The sequence below is a fragment of the Eumetopias jubatus genome, unplaced genomic scaffold, assembly GCF_037043125.1.
Source record: "Eumetopias jubatus isolate StellerSeaLion01/CBP00866 unplaced genomic scaffold, mEumJub1_p1.0 scaffold_12, whole genome shotgun sequence".
Lineage (NCBI taxonomy): Eukaryota > Metazoa > Chordata > Mammalia > Carnivora > Otariidae > Eumetopias > Eumetopias jubatus.
The window spans coordinates 21,309,929-21,331,791 of NW_028274818.1; the positions used below are offsets into that span (position 1 = coordinate 21,309,929).

At 34.9% G+C, this 21,863-nt stretch overlaps 1 protein-coding gene across 4 annotated transcripts in view; it reads left to right on the plus strand.

The window, feature by feature from the left end:
- CDC73 (cell division cycle 73) overlaps nt 1-21,863 on the plus strand; it is a 199,926-nt gene that overhangs the window by 67,646 nt on the left and 110,417 nt on the right. For all 4 annotated transcript variants that reach the window (XR_015766571.1, XR_015766572.1, XM_028104683.2 and 1 more), the window contains exons 11-13: nt 10,368-10,425; nt 17,421-17,456; nt 17,895-17,982. Coding sequence is in view for 2 of the 4 variants with exons in the window: in XM_028104683.2 (XP_027960484.1) it covers nt 10,368-10,425; nt 17,421-17,456; nt 17,895-17,982 (182 nt within the window). In the remaining 2 variants the exon portion in view is untranslated. The remainder of the gene's footprint in view (nt 1-10,367; nt 10,426-17,420; nt 17,457-17,894; nt 17,983-21,863) is intronic.

Genomic DNA, 21,863 nt, shown 5'->3' on the forward strand with positions numbered 1-21,863 from the left:
TACAGTTTTCCTTTGAAATCAGTAGATGATTTATGAACCAGTTTTACCTTTCCTTGAATTTACAAAGCAGAAATTAGCCTGATTTCAAATTAGCAATCTCGGAATGACCACAAGTGTCAGTGTTTGCCTGCCTTATTTTTCTTCAGTTTTCACCATCTTATGCAGCAGATACTCACACTGTTTTAAGAATTTCTTTTGACATGAAAGCGGAGCTAAATTTAAGTGCCTCTTTCAGAACTAATTTTCAACACCCTTACCAGTTTTAATTCATACAAACTCTTAATGATCCTAAGGGAAAATATAAGCATTAAAATCAGCAGTAGTTTGTATTATGCTTGTATGTTCTTCAGTTTCTTAGGATTGTAGCTGTTTCAGTGTAGCATAAATCAACTAGACTCTTTCATTTGTTATTTGTCACACAGGGGTACTCTTGTTGAGAGCTTTGGTTCTCTGTGGGGGAAATGTTATTTTCTAGGAGGTGTTCTAGAAGTTTATGAGGGTATTTTTTGTTGACAAAATAACTGAAGGGCATCTAGTGAGTGAGGCCAGGGAAGGAGGTCTATAGTGGGTGGGGCAATTTTAAATGAACCTAATTAGAATACAAAGTATATTTTGTAAAGTTTTAACATGCACTGAATTTTCCTAGGTATATAACCACAGTGTATATTGAAGAAGATTGTACTCAACTTTGTTCTGAACTTGGCCAGTAGTTCGCCATTTTGAAAAATCCTATTGCCTGTGGCAGTCATGATTGTAGTAGTTGGCTTAGCAGTAGAGAGTATACCAGTCTGTGGACATTTGTAATTGTTACATTCACTGTGATTTTATGAATAGGTACTAGCTTTCAATTACTTCATTATGTCTTCTGGTGTAATCATTTCTGAGGGTAATATTGAAATACTTGTGTTTATCATAGATTTCTTTTAAAATTTCATTCTTGTATTTGTTAGGATATTGATTTCCATTAAAAAAATTACATACATAGGTTGCTTATCTTACCTGTGCATTTCATTTCAGATTGTTAAAAAGGGTCAATGTAAAATATTTCTTACACAGAAGACATACTGAGTTTGATAAGGGTGTGAAGCCCACTAGGTCAGTATCTTTGAATAAGTTCTCAGGCACCTTACTCTGTACTCAACACATTGATAGTATTTAAAAATTTAAACACTGTTAATTCATTACAAAGTATAACAAAACAATTTATAAATTCAGGTAGATGTAATGTGTTGAAACTTAAAACTCTGCTAAAACTTCACAAAGAAGCATTCTCACATATAAATTATTAGTATCAGAAAATGCTTTTTATTTAATAGCTTTAGTAGATAAGGAGAGAAAGGAAAAAGTTGGAAGTAACTAAATAGAATGTTTTCCCCAAAGGGCTTTTTTGAGAAGAGCTGGGAGCATAAATATACTTGATTCTAAATTCATAGGCACTCTCTTTAGAATGATTATTTATGATCTGATTGGAAATAGGAACTTAAGTATAAAGAAACTTTGCAAAGCAGAAAAGAGGCAGGCAAAGGTTATAGGATTAGGAATGGGTAATGTTTGACTCTAGGGTTTGATTTTCTTCCCCTTCCCCAACTTCTTAGAGGATGTCTAAGGGATTCACTTATATTCAACAAATACATTGAACATTTTTTTATATGCAAGCTACAGAGGGATATGAGCTTTGTCATTAGGTTCCTTTTATTCAAGAAATTGGTAGATAGGATACATAGATCATTATATAGATAACAAAATAACTGGAAGAAAATGTTATATACTTATTTTTTTTCCCTTCAATTTCAGATTGTTTTCTGTAATTCATTAGGGTGTCACTCAGTTTCACTCTTTGATACTTTTGTCTTCCCAATTGTAGTTGGTTTGCATTACATTTTAATCTTAATTTTTGTGCTTTTCAAGTATTTTTATTCCTTTTAAATAAATAACACGATGTCTCGGGGATAGCACAATTGTTGAGTTTTAGTGAACAAAAATTTTAAAAATGAAAATTTTTATATTTTTGTTGTACTCTCCATTTTCTTTTATCATTTCCCCAATTACTTACTAACATACTGAGTTTATTTCTTTTCTATATCCTTGTAGTTGAATTTGAGTTTTTTCTATATTTCCTTTAACTTGTCACAGATTCTATATTTATTAATATTTATAATGTTCCAGAATATTTCATTTGACTCTGTGTTTGTTGGGGGTAAGGGGGTCAAATAGTTAAATATATACAGGTCTGTGTTTATTTTAGCTTCCTCAATTTATTGAATTATATTAAATGGTAAAACATTGAATGTTTTCTTTTAAAGCATACAATATTGTTATTTTCCTTTCTGCCTCTATTGCCAGTACCTATAATTGTGTGATTCTTAAAACAATCAAATTTAGCTAATTCCAAACATGTATGCTTTGATAGAGGGAAGATGGATGGGAGAATATTATATTTTTATTCAGTGAAACAGAAGAAGAGCAAATTTATATGGCTATACCATCAGAAGAAACCATACTGAATTATGTCCTTAAACTTAGTTAATTGGACATTTGAGGTTGTACTGCAATGGCATTGTTCTTAGTGACAAGGTATTATTTACATTATAATAATGGACTTTTAGGGCAGAATTAGACCTTTCTAATCATCTAAAAATCTAGTTGTCTCATTTTGGAGGCAAGATAATCAACACCCTGAGAGGTTGTGATTTTTCTCAGAGCTCCACTCTTTAATATGTCCTAGCCAAAGCTAGAACCTGGGGTTTAAGACTGCTAAATCAAGTTTTTTTGCACTGATTTACACTGCCTCTGGATACATCAGTGTTTTTGTTTTTAGTCCATGGACCCATAAAGTACACAAATGATCCCTTACCCCTGGCCCTCTGTAACTATAAAAAAATCCTACCAGATTTAAATGAGAAAGATTGTGCTTTTATTAAACCTCAGTGACACATACAAGAGAATTGCTCATTTGTGCCAGAAAGGTATGTGGGCATTATAGACTTTGGTATTAAAGGAGATCGATTTCTATGGTTTGGTTTGTTTCTAATGCAGTTTTATAATTAAATGTTTCATCTACATTTATGTGGATGTAATCTTTTAATCTGTAGATAAATAAAAAAGAATTTTGATATTTTCCCATTATGCATGAATACCCCTTTAAAGATTTTGTATTGTCTCACTCTCTTTTCCTCTCTTTTGATCCAAATTTTACTTGCTGTATTTGTCTTAGTTTGGATTCTCCAGAGAAACAACCCATAGGATGGATGGATGGACGGACGGATGGATGGATGGATGGATGGATGGGTGGGTAAGGAGGAATTGGCACATGTGATTATGGAAACTGAAAAGTCCCAAGATTTGCAGTCAACAAGCTGGAGACCCAGGAGAGTTGATGGTACAGCTCAAGTCTAAGGAGGGCTCCAAAGGCAAGAGAATATTGATGTCCCAACTTGACAACAACCAGGCAGGAGTGAATTCTTTTTTACTCTGCCTTTTTTTGTTCTGTTCATTTCTTCAGTGGATTCAGTGAGGCCCACCCACATTGGGGAGGGCAGTCTTGGCTTTACTCAGTCTGTTGATTCAAATGTTAATCTTACCCAGAAACTTTCTCACAGACACATCCAGAATGATGTTTTAACCAAATTATCTGGGTACTCCATTGCCCAGTTAACACATAAAATTAACCTTCATAGTTAGCTTCTGAAAGCATTCTAGAGAATGATAAATGGAACACTGGTATTAGATTTTTAATCAGTGAATATCTTCTAATGCTATTCATGAGCACTTGTGTTCCAGTATTGTCTGTGACTGTAAAGAAAATAAATATTTATTCCCAGGTCAAAGTTTTAATTCTATGAGTGGATTTGGGTAGGAATAGATTTTTGTTTTATCTTTATTGAGATTAAAATATTTACTTTAGTCTCTGCTCCTTTGATTTCAAGTAACAGAAACTTGCTCAGGTCAGCATAAGGAAGGAAAGGAAATACATTATAATGCTGTAGGAATATTCTGCAGAACCCAGGACTGAGAAATATAAATTGGCCTTTAAAAGAACACAGTGAGACATTGGAAAACTGTCAGGAATCAAGGAAGCTTTTCTGTTTCTGTCTGGTGCCATATGATTACTTGTCACTTTTTCTGCATCTCTACACTTAGCTCTCTGGTCCTTTGTACACCTAGTCCTCCTTAAAGCCAGCCTGCTACAGGTAACTGTGGCTCGCATTGCTGGGTGTATCTCTCAATATGGATTTCAGAACTCCAAAGGAGAGAAGATATGATTGGGTCAGCTTGTTCATGAGTTTATCCCTTGTGGGTATAGTCCAGCTCTGAAAAGGGGAAATAGGGTATTCTCTGAGTAGACATCCCTTGAAAAGCCTGCCATCATTTGTAATTAGACTGTGTTTATTCTTTTAAGCATATTTTGTGCTTTTTAAAAAAGGTTTTTTATTGTTTATATATGATTTACCGTTTTAAGTGTATTATATCCATAATGTTGTGCAGCCATCACCACTCTGTATCTCCAGAAATTTTTCATCATTCCAAACTTAAACTCTGTACACATTAAACAGTTTCCTGTTGCCCTCTCCCCAGCCCCTGGCAACCACTATTCTACTTTCTATTTCTATGACTTTGACTCTTCCAGGTACTTCATAGAAGTACAGTCATACAGCATTTGTCTTTTTGTGTCTAGCCTACCTCATTTAGCGTAATGTTTTCAAGATTCATCCATGTTATAGCACAATTCAGAATTTCTTTTTTTTAAGGCTGAGTGATACTCCATTGTATGTATAAACTGTAATTTATGTATCCATTTGTTTGTCAGTGGACATTTAGGTTGTTTTCACCTTTTGGCTGTTGTGAATAATGCTATTCACATCAGCATACAAATACCCGGTCGAGTCCCTGCTTTCAATTCTTTTGGTTATATACCAAGAGTTGGAATGGCTGGATCATAATGGTAATTCTATGTTTAATTTTTTGAGGTATCACCATACTGTTTTCCATAGCAGCTACACATTTTACATTCCCATCAGCCATGCACAAAGATTCTGATTTCTCCACATCCCTGTCAATACTTGTTAATTTCTGTTTTTTGTGTGTTTGATTAATAGCTGTCCTAATGGGTATGAAGTGGTATCTCATTGTGGTTTCGATTTACATTTCCTGAATGATTAGTGATGTTTCAGCATATTTTCATGTGCTTATGGACCATCTGGAGAATGGTCAGTTTCTCTGGTGAAATGTCTATTTTTTTACCCATTTTTGAATTGGGTGGTTTTTTGATTTTGAGTTGAAGGAGTTATTTTTTTTTCAAGATTATTTATTTATTTGAGAGAGAGCCGTGTGTGCATGCCATGTGCATGAGCAGGGGGAGGGGCAGAAAGAGGGACAAGCAAAATCAGCATTAAGTGTGGAGTCCGTCGTGGGGCTCGATGTCACGAGCGGGAGATCATGATCTGAGCTGAAACCAAGAGTTGGACACTTAACCACCCAGGTGCCTTTTTTTGTGTTCTCCCCTCGCCTAATTGCCCTGGCTGGAATTTCAGATGCTGTGTTGAATCAAAGTAGTGGAAGTGGACATACTGTTCCTGATCTTACGAGGTTTCCGTCTTTCTCCATTGAATATGTTAGCTGTTGTGGTTTTTTTATATTTAGTTTTTATTATGTTGAAAAAGTTTCCTTTCATTCCTAGTTTGTTAAGGTGTGTGTGATGTTTTTTTTTCTCTTTAAATTTTTATTGTTATGTTAATCACCATACATTACATCATTAGTTTGTGATGTAGTGTTCCATGATTCATTGTTTGTGCATAACACCCAGTGCTCCATGCAGAATGTGCCCTCTTTAATACCCATCGCCAGGCTAACCCATCCCCCCACCCCCCTCCCCTCCAGAACCCTCAGTTTGTTTTTCAGAGTCCATAGTCTCTCATGGTTCATCTCCGCCTCCGATTTACCCCCCTTCATTCTTCCCCTCCTGCTATCTTCTTTTTTTTTTTTTTCTTAACATATATTGCATTATTTGTTTCAGAGGTACAGATCTGTGATTCAACAGTGCTGTGAATTGTGATGTTGTTTTTAAATCATGAAAGGATGTTAAATTGTCAGATCCTTTTTCTGTATCAGTTGAAATGATCATGTATTTTCCCTTCATTCTGTTAATGTGATTTCTATTGATTTTCGTATATTGAACCATCATTGCATTCCAGGAATAAATGCCACTTGGTCATGGTGTATAATCTTTTTAGTATGCTGCTGAACTTGGTTTGCTCGTTCTTTTCTTATAGAGGATGTTTCTTTATGGAAAGAAGTTGGTTTAATAATTACTAGTTTCTCTTTATTTTGGGCACTAAGCTGAACATGCACATTACAAATAACTAAAAACACATATGTAACTATAATTTTTAAACTTTCATTCACTGATCCTCCATTAAATTACAAAACATGATGAAGGCAGGGACCACCTTGCTCTTGTTTATACTGATGCATTCCCAGTTTCTTATTTGGCTTTCAGTGCTTTGATGAATGTGTATAGAATGAATAAATTAATGTTGTTTAAGTCTCTCAATAATTCTTTATGATATTTTTACCATTTTTATTTAACAGATTAAAACACTTTAACAGTGGTGAATCAGTAATGTTAAGGCAAATGGATTTTTGTTTTAATTAGTTAATGTAAATTTTTTAAGGACCTTCCATACATCAGGCACCATGTAACAGGCATTGGAGACATAATAGTCCCTGACCTGTTAGCTTACAGTCTGGTTGAGAGAAGCAGACAAGTAAATAGAGAATTCTATAGCAAATTGAGGGATTTGATAGAGGTATCAAATCTATATATCCTATAGATACACTATAGTATATTTTAGGAATGTGTTAGCTATTTTCTGTGTTGGCAGACATTGTATGCATATGCCTCTGGGTTATGGCAAATGTAAAAAAATAAATTGTGCTTATAATTTGTGTTTTACTCTTGAAATCTTTTATGTTTTCAGTCTCATTGTCATTTGTCTACAGAGTTGCAGTTTTCTTTTTCTATATAGTTTTTCCAAAATACTTTTTTTTTTTTTAAAGAGTCAATGTACTTAAAATTCAGATGCTTTTTTAAAAAAGCATCCTGGTATTTGGGAATTCTAAATATCAAATCCACATTTCATGGGAGTGTGTTAGTGTAGAAAGGTAGAAGCATGTAAGGGTTCAATTAGTATTTCATTTTTAAAACGTTACTTTTGCTGTCATAAATACAGTAGTTAAAAAGTAGATTATAAACTTACAGAATCTGCATATATATTCTGTATGTTTTCTTCATTTAGAATTTGCAGTATTTTATGAAGTTTCATATAAAAAGCATTTTTCCAAATTAAGTAAATATAATCTTTTTCATACTGACACTTGTTACAAATATTTTTTCTCATGATATTATATATCATGGTACTGTTTCCTGCTTGTTTAAAGCAGAAGTACCAGTATTGTCTCTCCTGGTACCAGGAGATTTTTAGGTTTTCTCATTTGCTAAAATAAGGCAAGTAAGGATTATAAACAGTATAGTTTGTTTTGCCTTGTTATGTTTTACAAAAATGATTCTATCACTTCTACCGTTCTTATCAGTTATTTCTTTTCTAGAATGCCTCAGGTCTCGGTGGAAATTGTAATTGTTCTGACTTTTCAAGAGAAAGCAAGTTTTCCTCTCCAGTTAGCACAACTTGTCAACTCTTTTAGTTGACTTTTATTTTTTTTTTTGCTGATACTTTATTTTCCTAGATGGGTATTATATTTTTCCCCCAATCCATGTATCTTTAAAAATGTGGAACTGTCAGTCTCTTCCCCATATTACTGCCAAATTCTTATTCCTTTTTCTTTGCATATGTCAGATACACCATTTTGTAGCCTTTGAAAAACTTCACCTCTGTTTTTTCATCTTTAAGGAGTGGTGGGGTTGGATTATATAGTTTCTGAGGTTCTTTATGCAAGGACTTCTATAATTTTATTTCAAAATCGTACAGATTGGAGTGGAATGAACTTTCAGCTCTTTGTGTTGGCTAGGGAGTCCTAAAAGGGCTACAAACTGACATGATTAGTAAAGATCTTCCCAGTTTTCTTTCAAGGAGTCCACAGTCTCCAATTTAATAGCTGTATAGGTTGTGTGTGTGTGTGTGTGTGTGTGTGTGTGTGAGAGAGAGAGAGACAGAGAGACAGAGAGACAGACAGAGATTGAGAGTGTGTGAATCCGTGCTTGCATTTACACTTATTTGTGTTTGTTTAGTAACTACAGAATTAAGCAAAGTTATACTGCAGTAACTTTGGCAACTAAAAATTTTTAGTCCATCTGAGAAGACAAAGTTAGACCTCTTCCAGTTGCAACTAACAGTAACTCTGCTCAACTAATGGAGTTAAAAATGTGTGTGGGAGTGCATAGAGTCCTGCGATAAGGGATTTTAAAGGTTCGTATAATCAAGAAGAGGTGGGGGGAGAATAGGCCTTGCAGGCTATTATATCTAGGTAGGTGTTAAAAGGGATGTTATATTTACCTCTTTTTTGTGCATACTAGTGTCATTCTGTCCTTCTGCAGATTGGGCTTTACCCATGAGTCAAGGGATATATGATCATCTGTAATGATTGGTTTAACCACCTTGCAGCCTTGTAGCTAGAGTTGTAACTTGCTAGTTCCAGTTAGTAAAACATACAGGGGAGAACTCTTGATTGACCTAGCCTAAGACATAGGCCTCCCACTGACCAAGGGCTAAGGCTTATTCCGAAAAAGGGATAATTTCGAGTAGGAGGTCATCAGGCAATGATAGCTTACTTTGTAAACAGAAGACACCTATTTTTTGGTATTTAAAGAGGTCCCAGTTTTGAGTTTACTCAAAAGTAGATAAAAACCCTCAAGGGTTATGATTTCTAATGGAAAAGACTTTTTTTCATATTACTTCTGTGTGCTTGTACCTTTTGCTGACCCATGTTATAAGAGCCGTAGTCTCGTCATATGGTATAGGTATATTTTAGTAGTCAGCTGAATCAGTTTTGGTTCTGATAGTTCTCAATATGCACATAGTGCTGTTCCTGTGATTTTGAACTTCGTCTACTCTTTTTAAAAGAAGGGGGCTTTGATTTGGATCCAGCTAACCTTATAGTCAAATGTAGACAGATATCTGCATGTGTGTGTGCTCCTTGTTCTTCTTCCTGTCTCATTTATTTTTTCTGTTTCTGTGTGTACTTAAGTCATATTCCATGAGTCAGTGTTTACATATAAGGATTTCTAGGTAATATGGGTAATGTTTATTTTCTTTTTGTGTTTATTATATAATATCTAGTTGATTCCTTTTTATGCAGGAACATGGGATGGAAAGCTAAAATGTCTTTAATTGATTTATTTATTAAAAAAAAAAAAACTGTGGTATAGCCTACCATTCCAAATTACTTTACTCTGCAGAATCTCAAGTTTTGAAGAGAACGTAATATGGTTAAAATTAACATTATTTAACAGTATTTCTTTAGAAATGTTTCTGTGATTCTAATACTGATTTTTATTATTATGGATTTATGTAACTTCCCTGGTAGTTATCAAATTTCATTCAATTGAGTACAACTAGAGTATTATCACCATGAATTACTAGTTGTTTTGAAATTTACATTTGTAGCTTTTTTTTCATTTGTAGCTTTCTATTAAGTGTGAATATGACTGAAACTGGTACACTAAAGACAGCTTTTTGAGTATCTTAAGCATTTCAGAGGCATCTACTCCTGAATGTATAATTGATATATATTTCAATACTTAGCATATTTTCTTCTGTATATTACATGCTTAGTAATCAGTTGAAATTGTTAATTTAGTTAAAATTTTCAACCACTCTTAAATGTAACAAATCTCTTCTTTTTAAATGTGATTATTTCTCTGAATATTTTAAAGAGATTTAATTTGAAATGTTTGTGGAATTTTTTAATGCACTCCAAAGTAACATCATTTACATCTTTCTAATGTGAGATTATGTATCATTTATTCATTTTGTGACTGTTTAATAGAAAAAAGATTGACTTGATTTTAAAATGGGTAATAACATTTAAGCAAATATTAAAATTGTCAACAATTAAGCAAATCATTAAATATTTTAAAAATGTTACATGCTTACAATAACTACTGTATGGTAACAGTTTAAATTTATTTTTTACTAAATATTCCTATTATTACCTCATGACCAATAGCATAAAAGATAAGGGAGGTGTTTTTGTTTTGTGTGTGTGTGTTTAATGCTTAGGATTATAGCATGTTCAGTGGAGGGACTGATTGAGAAACAAGGAGATACAGAATTTCTTTGCAGTAATTAAATGGAAGTGTTTATTGTGTAAAGGAATTCTAACATCATGTGTCAATTTTTATTCTTTTAAAGGAAGGTGCATCGGCCCGTAAGACTCAGGCTCCTGCAGCACAGCCAGTACCAAGACCAGGTAAAATACAAAACTTTGGGGGTTTTTTGTTGTTTTTTTAATGGTCACAATGAAATTTTTTTTGATATGTACAGTGCTTTGAAGGAATTGAAATTTTACTTTAAAGTACTTACAAAGTAATATAGGAACATTTACTTGAACAAATAGGTAGAGTTGAAGAATTAAAGAAAATTTTTTAGAAAATATTTTTAAGATCTTAGAAAAATGTTTTAAAAAGCTATGTATATGTACACATCCCCTCACCAATTCTTGTTCGAGAGTACATATGGATGAGATTTTTCCTCCCCTGTTGGAAGCACAGCACCATAATTTTAATAGATTATTCAGCAGCTTTGATGCTTAGAATTTCAGATGTGTTTGTTCTTGAGCATATAAGATTCTGTAATCAGTTTTGTAAAATATGTGGTAAGCATAGGCATTATTGAAGTTATTTTGAAATATTTTTCTTCCCTCTTTCTAGTTCCTAAAAAGGTTGATCTTTATAAATGCATGTAGATACCAACCATATATTCATTTTAGGTGTTTTGGGTTTGATTTTGGTGTTTTTACGTTTAGTATAATTATAGTGTTAGGCTATACCATGTGTCTTTTTTACCTCATCAGTGGTATTGAATATGGCTATGAAGAAAATGAAAAGGATTGGAAAGGCACAGGCAAGAATTTAATTGGGTGATCATCCTCTTAAATTTGGCAGTATCAATAGTGTAGATTTGGATGTGTTTTTATTCATAGTATGTTTACAAGCTAACTCTAAAATTATGTAAATTATACATACTAAATATTTCTGGAAGCACTTTAGAAATATGATATTAAGAACATATGTGGCTTATATTGGAATGATTTTATATTGGAATGTGTCCTGGATCCATACATCTGGATTTTGACATGACTAGTATTTTCTTTCTTTTTTTTTTCTTTTCTTCCCTTCCCTTCCCTTCTCTTTTCCTTCCCTTTTCCTTCCCTTCCCTTCCCTTTTCCTTCCCTTTTCCTTCCCTTCCCTTCCCTTCCCTTTTCCTTTTCCTTTTCCCTTTCCTTTCCTTTCCTTTTCCTTTCCTTTCTCCTTTCCTTTTTCCTTTCCTCTCCTCTCCTCTCCTCTCCCCGCTCCCCTTCTCCCTCCCCCTCCCCTCTCCTCAGTGGATCTGTGTGGAATCTTTATCATTCCTGTTTTTGAGGATGAGTGGAGAAGAGAAGTGCTTCATTGGCCATGTGTTAAATTTGGAGCACATTGGATAAATTTATTTCAGATAGGACTGTGGGACTGTTTTTTAAGTAGAGAGGACCTTACCAAAAGCCATTGTAAGAGTATAAGGAAGAACAATTAAATTGAATAAATATTAGTTGAATGCCTTCCATGTATGTACAAGGTGCCAGAAACTAGGAAAAGCTAAAAAGGAATTCTTTTCAGGAAGGAAGAAAAAGTGAAGGCAATAGGAGTTGCCAGACTCAGTTGGACCCAAGAAATACAACCTGTGAAATAGAGGGATATTGTAGAGGCAGCTGAATGATTGATACAGAATTGTTTTTCTTTGGAAGGGAGGGATGGGAGGCTATAGCTGGTCAGTCTAAAGAGGATCACATTAGAAATTCAGAAATGGTGTAAAAGGGGAGAAATCACCACCGGAGGTTTCTAAACCCACTCTTGTCATTTCATGTTTTCTCAAAATCATTTGTCAGACAAGGAAAGGTGTAGGGGGAGGCACTAAGATCTAAATAAACCAGGTTGTTCAAATGTACCATGTGATAAAATGAAGTTAAGGGAGCTGGATTCTACCAGCCAGTTTTGTGACCTTGGGGAAGATCATATGTAAACTAAGGAGCTCTGTGTCTTTTCAACTCTTGATATTCTATTATTCTTTTTCAATTGTTCTATCAAGGTGCACTGGCAATTAAACTGATTGAAATTAATGTGAATTAATATCTCAGAACAAATATTCTGATGCCCATCCATGTGAGATCCCCTCTTCCTTTTCCACAAGTTTTTAGCACTCATTTATGAATAAAAACTGATTTGAGTGGATATTAAGCAGTTTGTCATCTTTGTCCTGATTAGTGAATTTTTCTTTTGCTGTAGAAATGTTTATTGTATTTGCTTATGGGATGCTGCCCAATTTCAAAGAGATTGTGTAATATATGACATGTTCACTTAATGTTATCTTTTCAAAATTGAAAAATACATGAATGCTCAAACCTATCTGGGCAGTGTAATATGTTATAGATGAGAGATTATGCATTTATAACTTATTTGTAGGTAGAGTCCAAATGAGGGACTGAACCACCATTTTGTTTACCTCTTCATTGGGGCAACTCAAATATAGAGTTCCATTATTGATTAATTTTTCCTTTTTATTATTCTTTCACCACATGTTTATCTAGCACTAATTGTGTCAGGCAAGTCCCTGGGTAAATTTGATATTTGAAAGTATCTACAGTTATTCCCAACTTCTAAACATTTATTTAGAGAATGTAACTAACAAAAAGCACATGTTTTTCAGTGGATTAGGAAGGATAAGCCTTTGATAAGCCATAGTCCTGTACCTTACTGTCATTTTCTTTCTAGATTAAATCTCTTTCACGTATCCCAGCTTCCTCTTTCTCATGCATATGCAGTGCATACTTCTCCAACTTTAATTTTTTACTTTTATTTCATAGATTGCCTGAAATGGGTAGGTGGACTACAGCTCTAGGTTTTCTGCTTTACATATAAGATTGAGAGAATTAGCCCCTTGTATATTTTATTTATTTATTATTTATTTATTTAATTTTTAAAATATTTTCTTTGAGAGGGAATGAGAGAGAGATCAGGAGCCAGGGTGGTAGGGAAGGGGGAGAAGCAGACTCCCTGCTGAGCAGGGAGCCTCATGCAGGACTTGATCCCAGGACCCTGAGATCATGACTAAGTCGAAGGTGGACGCTTAACCGACTGAGCCACCCAGATGCCCCACCCTTTGTATATTTTAAAAAGATTGTGCTGTCGCCTTTTCTCAGGAGCTACAAAGATCTCATTCCCGTTGTGAAGCTGCCACACCCCAGCAGCCTTGCGGTCAGGGCCCCACATGTGAGGTGTGTCTGGAGGGGCAGCCCTCCGTGCCTTACTGGCTCCCAGCAGGCAGAGACCGCTCCTGCCCACGCACCTGTGCACTCCTGGGTCGGGGGTGGGGGGGCATGCACTCAGAGTCCACTCTGGTAGACCGTGGTGTGCTCTGGTAAGCTGAGTGTCTGCTGGTCCCTTCAGACAGCCTGGGTGGACTGCGGTCCCTGCTGACGCCATGGGAAGAACAGCATTTGGTGATTTTTCTTCAGGGTTAGAATCACGGATGGGGTGTGGTGAGAAAGCAGGATGCAAGTGTAGTAACTGATTTACCTTTTCCTAAAAATGGATAATGGGAAATTTGTCAATAAAGCATTCCTTTGGGGAAGAACCCCCCCCCCCCAAAAAAAGATTGTGCTGGTTCTCGTATCTCATTCCATAGTTTTACATCTGTGCACTGATGATTTTCAAATTTGTACCTCCAAATCAGACATCTCTTCTTATCTCTGGTATCTTATATAAACTGCCTGTTTAACATTTGGATATGCCATAGGCATCTTAAAACTGATGTAAAACCTTTGTTCCCTGATGTTTTATCCCAGGTGTCTTCTTCATGAATAAATGGCACCTCTGTTTCTTGAGCAAAAAAGTTCAGGAGTTATTCTTCATTATTCACTTTTCACATATGCTTATTGTTCTCATCTAATAGGTCAGTGACTTCTGTCAAATTTACCTTTTCTGTGTTTCAAATTTGTCTTTTTATCTCTACTACCACAACTTAAGTCTAAACCATTATTTCTCTAGACCAGTGCTTCTTGAAGTGTTAGTCCATGACCTATTTCTAGCTTCCAACAAGATACATATAGAAATTGAGAATACAATACTGTCACAACATCCAAGTGCATGATTATTTTCTAGTAATTCATTGTTACTGCATTTTATTCACTTGACCTTGGATTGGAAATTTAAAATAGTAAAAAAGAAACCTCCTATCTTTACACCTAATTTGAGTAATACCACCGTGGACTATTGTTAACAGTCCTAACTGAGCTTTCTGCTTTCATGCTTGTCCCCTTTTGATTCCTTATCTAAATCTGTATTGTTTTTCCTTTACAGAAGATGTGACATGAAAATCAAATTATGTCACTTTCTGGCTTAAAAGTTACAGGGTTTTCCAGTGGCACTTAAATGCAAACCTAACGTTGCCTAGAAAGCCTTACATGAGTTGGTTCTTGAATATATTTTTAACCTCATTTCCTGCCACTCTTTCTTTTGTCCCTGTAGTCTGTACATTTGCAATTCCTTAATCACAGCAGTTTCTTTTTGTCTTTGGCATTTGCTCACATTCCTACTTCTAACCTGGGCTATTCCTCCACTTACTCCTTGCAAATTGGCTCCTTTTCATCCTTGAAATCTCAGCTTAAATGCCACTTTCTTTGAGAGGCTTTCTCTAAGCATTCTATCCAAAGGACACTTTTCCGTCAGTGTACACGCCTTTTGTTCCTTAATATTACATGTTCAAATTTGTTTATATGTGTTTGTATGCTTGCTTATTTATGGTCTGACTCCCCTACTTTACTGAAGGGTTTTGAGGGCAGGGACTATTTCTGTTTTATTTGTAATAATAAGAGGGGCTTCTGCATAAGGCTCTGAATATTTAAGTGAAGACTGTAATTATATTAGAAATCAAACATAGCAATCAATAATAATTATTATCAGCTTGGTAAATTTTCAGTCATGGAATTTGCTGAAGGTAGTGGTAGCGTTAGTGTTCCTAGAAGTAGTAGCATTTAGGATCACCTAGAGCCGCAGGGTTCGCTGAATATTAAATATGGGCCAAGACCTGATTAAGGACTTATTCAGCATTGTTGTTTTTAAGATTCTCATAACAGTTTCAAGATGTAGAAACTATTATTACTGTTTTATAGCTGAGGACAACTGAGACTGAATGGTCTATCAATTCAATTTGCCAGGGTAATTTGCCTAGGAAGTGGCAAAATGGAGATAGGAATTGAGATCATCTGAGTACAGATTCTTGCTCTTAATCATTTGCCCTATGGACTGGTGTCACTCTGCCCTCCTCTCCCCTCCCTCACTGAATGAAGCTTAGTGTAGTGCGCATCTCATCGCGTCTGTACCTTGGGCCTTACTTAACCAGGGAACCTATTTATATTCTTTTGTAGTTAGTTTTTATTAAGTCTCTAAATTTTAATATGTGTGCTTTTATATTTTGTCTTTTTCTTACATGGGGTCTTCTCACCCTTGAATTTAGTGAATCTTTTCCTAAATTCCTGAGTCCACTGTGGGCTGCTCTAACCAAACCAGTGGTGTTTCAGGCAAAGATTTCTTTTTTGTTGTTCCCTTTACTTATTTTCTTAGCAAGTCCTGTCTCATGTTTATCCAAATCTATCCATCCTGCCATTACTTTATCCCTCCAACAAATACCAAATACTTACTGAGAATGTATTATATTCCAAATGATGCTATCTAGCTCATCAGGTGTTTCCATGAGTCCTATTTCTAAAAATGATTTAAGAAAGCTTTAGTGTTTTTTTCCTTAGCAAGAAGAGAGAGATGAAAACACTATAATAAATATGTATGTGTGTGCACTTGTATTTATATATATTTTTCTCTGCCTTGTGACTGGAAAAATCGTACTGCTGGACTCCATAAAATTTTATCACAATAGGTAGCTATACAAAGGAGTACAAAGTATTAAGTTAAAATGTAGCATTTTACTGCTTTAAAAAAGAACACGTTCCAAAAATGAATATATCCTTTTAAAAATGGTAATCTTTTTTTTTAACAGCTGATGTTGAGTTAGAATTTTAAATCTCCTAGAATTTTTATTTTTGTGATTTAAGAAAATGGAAATTTTAATACAGTACATGACACATAGAAAGCAGTCAATAAATATTGTACATGTAAATTCTGAAAATTGTACAGTATTTTTAAATTCTAAAATTTATTAATCTTGAACCAGGCTGGTGTTGCTGTTATTTTGCCAGCAAATATTTCTGTGCATTATAAAGTCTATTATATAGACAAATAACGAAAAGATGAGTATTTGTGTTTTTATAACATACATTCACAATTTTTTTAATTAAAATTCAATTAGCCAACATATAGTACATCATTAGTTTCAGATGTAAAGTTCAGTAATTCATCAGTTACATATAACAGCCAGCGTTCATCACATCACTTGCCCTCAATGCCCATCACCCAGTTACCCCATCCCTCCACCCACCTCCCCTACATTCTCAATTACTAATAATATGGGCAACTGGGGGCACCTGGGTGGCTTAGTCAGTTGAGGGTTGGACTCTCAGCACTGACTCTGCTTCAGATTCTCTCTCCCTCTGCCTCCTGCTCTCGCTGTCTCCCTCCCTCCTCTCTCAAATAAATAAATAAAATCTTAAAAATAATATGGACAATTCAAAATAATACAGACCTTCACATGACTCATTGCCTATAATGTTGTCTTCTAATGAACAAAGATCACATGAAAAGAGAGAAAAATGGTAAGAAATATTTTAGGTCTTAGTTCCCAATAATGCCTTTCTTTTCCCTCCCAAATAGTTAAGCACATTTCCTCCTTCCAGCCTTTCCCCCCAGTGTTATATGTTTTTGCATTTACAACATTGGCTGTCAGTTAATTAAGAAACTATTTGCTTCTTTTGCTAGACTTTAGTATCCATTAATGTAGATACTCAAGAGTCTAGCCGTGTAGTTATATCCGCTTTGTTACAATAGATTGTTGAATAATGATAAGGCATTTTAGTGTTTTTGTGAAACAGAGAAATAAATTGTTTGAGAAGATTGATATCATTTGAGAAGATTGCAGTATATTTTAAAATTTTTTAACTAGTCATATGTAATTTAAATTTTTAGGCCTTGCTTTGTAAATTTGAAAATAAGAATGTGATTTTGTAACCCTCAGTTTTTTTTTTCCCCCCTCTCTTAACAGTTTCTCAAGCAAGACCTCCCCCAAATCAGAAGAAAGGTGAGGTTGTACATATGATTTTAAACTTATTTTAAAAAGTAAAAGTAGGGGCACCTGGCTGGCTCAGTCGGAAGAGCATGTGACTCTTGATCTCAGCATCATGAATTCGAGCCCCAGATTGGGTGTAGAGATTACTTAAATAAAGATAAAACTTAAAAAAAAAATTTTAAAATAAAAAGTAAACGTGAATAAGCCAGATTAAAAAACAAAGGCTAATATCATGCTTATGCAGTTATATCACATGTTTGTGCATGGTATCCATTCTGATTAATCAGTAATCAGGTCATACTGATTACTAAATATTTTGAATATCACTGTTGACTTAAAATATTTCTTTAGCTCAAGGGAGTTAGGATTACAAATTTATCAATTGCAAAAGTAACTATATTTCTTGATAATAATAACATATTTGCTACCTTTATAATTTTGTCTTTACAGGCTCTCGAACACCCATTATCATAATTCCTGCAGCTACCACCTCTTTAATAACCATGCTTAATGCAAAGGACCTTCTGCAGGACCTGAAGTAAGTAATTTGTTAAACTCTTGTTTTCACTGGATATGGCGATATCTTTGAGAATTAGTAGTTAAGAATTTGGTATTCCTTATTTGGAGAAAACACTTTCAGTTTCTGTGCTGTAGGCTTTATAGATAGTCTGAAGTATAATTTTCAAAGCAAAATACAGAGTACTTGAACTATGTAGGGGTTTAAGGTGCTGATCCCCAGCACAATCAAAAATTTACATACAGCTTTTGACTCCTGCAGAAAGGTAACTCCTAATAGCCTAATGTTGATGGATGCCTTACTGATAATATGTTACATATAACATAACAGTCAATTAACACATATTTTGTATCTCATATGTATTGTATACTGTTCTGTACAATAAAGTAAGCTAGAGAAAAAAATGTTAAAAAAAATCACAAGGAAGAGAAAATACACTTACATTATTGTATTTTTATAAAGAGATTTTATTTATTTGAGAGAGTGAGCGAGCATGAGCCAGGTGGGGGTGAGGGCAGAGAGAGAAGGAGAAGCAGACCCCCTGCTGATCAGGGAGCCTGATTCGGGGCTCAATCCCAGGACCCTGGGATCATGACCTGAGCTGAAGGCATATGCTAACCGACTGAGCCAACAGGCACCCGAGTACTGTGTTGCATTTATTAGAAAAAAAACAAAACCAAACCAAAAATCCATATATAAGTGGACTCATGCAGTTTAAACCCGTGTTGTTCAGGGGTCTGCTGTATATTCTTTTCTCTTTGGATTCTTTAGGGAAAATTACAGAAATTTTTGGCAAAAGTTCTAATGAAAAGGATACTACTGTGTTTATTTTTAATATGAGTTGTTTTGTTTTGACTTTTTCATGAAGAGTTTGAGGGAAGTTCTAAAACAAATTCCAGTTCTCTCCCTCTCCCCTTCTCCAAGTTCTAATTGAGGAATGGGAAAAGTGATACGAACTTCTGTATATATTATTTACCGTGGGTGTAGGGGGTGGTGGAGGTTGGGAATATAGTTTTTTAACCTAGACGTTAGTAAAATTTAGTTGAAGTTAAAATGAAACCTTTATCCTGTGTTAAAATTTCCAGATACTTAGCTTCCAGAAAACTTTTTTTATTGAGGTATAATTGACATAACATTATTATTAGTTCCAGGTGTACAGTGTAAGGATTTCATATTTGTATATATTGCAGAATGATCACCACAGAAGTCCAGTTAACATCCATCACCATACATAGTTGGAAAATTTTTTTCTTGTGATGACAGCTTTAAAAATCCATTCTCCTAACTACTTTCAAATATGCAATGCAGTATTATTAACAGTAGCCAATGTGTTGTACTTTACATCCCTATGACGTATTTATTTGATAACTAGAAATGTGTACCATTTTCATTTGTAACTGGAATTTTGTACCTGAAATTTTTAGTCTTTCTCCTCCTTTCTCATTTTCTGTTTAAAATGAATATAGTCACGGTTACACTCAAATTGTTCTAATAAACACACATCATGATGTGTACAAAATTAATCTCTCCCCTACCTAGCCAGCTTCAGACTTAAAATTTAAGCATTTTCCAGAAGTATTTATGTTAGTTAATATGAGTAGGTGTGCCACTTTTAGAGATCATGATTACTTTTTAAATCTTCATACTTCTTATATTGGTTGTCATTTACAGAAGAAAAATAGCAATGTTAAAATTGTTTTAAATAATTTCAGTGATACATTAGTAAGGCTCAAAATGAGCCATGGTCAAGTGATTTTCAGAATGATGTCAAGTTTATGAACATTATTACTAGCATGGCAAATAATAAGTGGTTTTCCTAGTGATTTCTGGATGTCTATTTTGCTCATGACAGAAGGATATCTACCATGCTTTCCTCTCATTTTAAATTTCATATGCCAGATTGTCATGATTTATTTCTGCTATTGGTGGTGTTGTTTGCATCTGTGAATTCTGGGTGGACCTTGTTCTAAGTCATTACGCTTTTATGTAGTATACATTAACTTAAATTAACTGTCTTCTTTCATTAAAAATTGAAAAGTGTGTGTGTGGACATGGCGCTGTGTGCATGTATGTCTGCACGGGGGGTGGTGGTGCATGTGTTTTCAGCCTCCTTGCTCAGGTAGGCTATGCTTGTCTCCTCTTTAACAAGTTCCTTTTCTCTTTGTGTAGTACTAGACTTAATAAAATAACAATAATTTTATTTTTTTTAAGATTTTATTTATTTGTCAGAGAGAGAGGGGAGCACAAGGGAGCACAAGCAGGGGGAGCGGCAGGCAGAGGGAGAAGCAGGCTCCCCAATGAGCAGGGAGCGTGATTAGGGGCTCGATCCCACGACCCTTGGATCTTGATGTGAGCCGAAGGCGGACGCTTAACCAACTGAGCCACCCAGGCATCCCAAAATACGATCATTTTAATAAAATATTTTCAAGGGGAAAATTTGTTTTCCCTTTCCCACATACAGGCCCATGAGTTAAGACAAGAGAATAATTTCTAAAATTATACTGCAGAATTCACATAGTTTAGTAAAATGCTATTTTGAAGAAACAGTGGTCACCCTATCCTGTAGTTTTCTCAATTAATTTTTTTCAGTCATGCTGATTATTAAAATGGGTGAATTGTTTACAGACTCCCACTTAAACACTGCTGGATATTTAGCATTTTAAAAGTAGTTTATTCTGCTTTTCATCAGATAGGTGAAAGAAAATGGAAGAACCCAACATATATACTACATAATGTTTTAGAGGATAAGAGTGGTGTTGTGGTCATTAGTTGGAGAGAAGGGGCTTACAGGTATTCTGTTATAACCTTTTCCTAGTATTTGGTACTCTGTTATGGTACTTCTTATTGAATAGGGGTTGTCAAATTGTCCAGTTACTTTATGTAATTAGTGATTAAATCTTGGCATTTGTTATGGATTTGGACTTTTGCTCCCTAAGCTTTAATTATTTGAAGAAATTCTGGGTTGAAGACTATCCCTTACTTACAGAATGATTTTATAAATTTGCTTTTGTTGGATGCTACAGGGATATGACAAGTCTAAAGTTGATTTTTATTTTTATTTTTCATTATTATTTTTAAAGATTTTACTTATTTATTTGAGAGAGAGAGAGCATGAGGGGGGGTGAGAGGAGAGGCAGAGGGAAGGGCAAAGTAGACTCCCCATCGAGCAGGGATGCCAGAGCACAGGGCTGGATCCCAGGATCCCCAGGATCATGACCTGAGCTGAAGGCAGATACTTAACCAACTGAACCACCCAAGCACCCCTTAAAGTTGATTTTTATGTTAAATTCTCAATTCAAGGATTTCTGGTCCACCAGCATAGCATAAATTCAAATTCAGAACAGACCAGAGTGACATTGGGGTAGGCCCTTGGTTGATAAATTATCCATGACTCCTTTTCCTCCCCTACTCTAGAGCCAGATCAAGATGGATACACTTCCTTAGAACTTTATTGGAATCCCCCCCCCCCCCCAGTTCATCCTTTTGTTGATTATCTCTTGTAAGGTTCCAGTTCTAGTTTCTTTGTGTCCTTCCTTTGTGTGGGTGGTAAAAACGAAGTCTCAAGAGCGTGTTCCTCTCTTCCTTTTTCATCCACTGAAGCACCAGTGATTTCTGGCCCATGACTGTTTTCTTTCCAGCTCAGCTATACATTTCAGATGTTTGTTATATTTTATCTGACATTTCTTGGAAGGGTTTTTATAATTACTGGAACTGGAATTTTATAAGGTGTATTTAATCTGTCTATACTGAGTTTATTCATTCAACACTATAGAGCAAAAACTAAAAATCAAAGTGCTATGTGTAGATAAATATACTGCAAGCTCAATCTTCTTGGAGCTCATATGATTGTGTTAGGAGTCATTTGTTGCAACTGATGAGAAATAAAATATGTTGCAGCATTT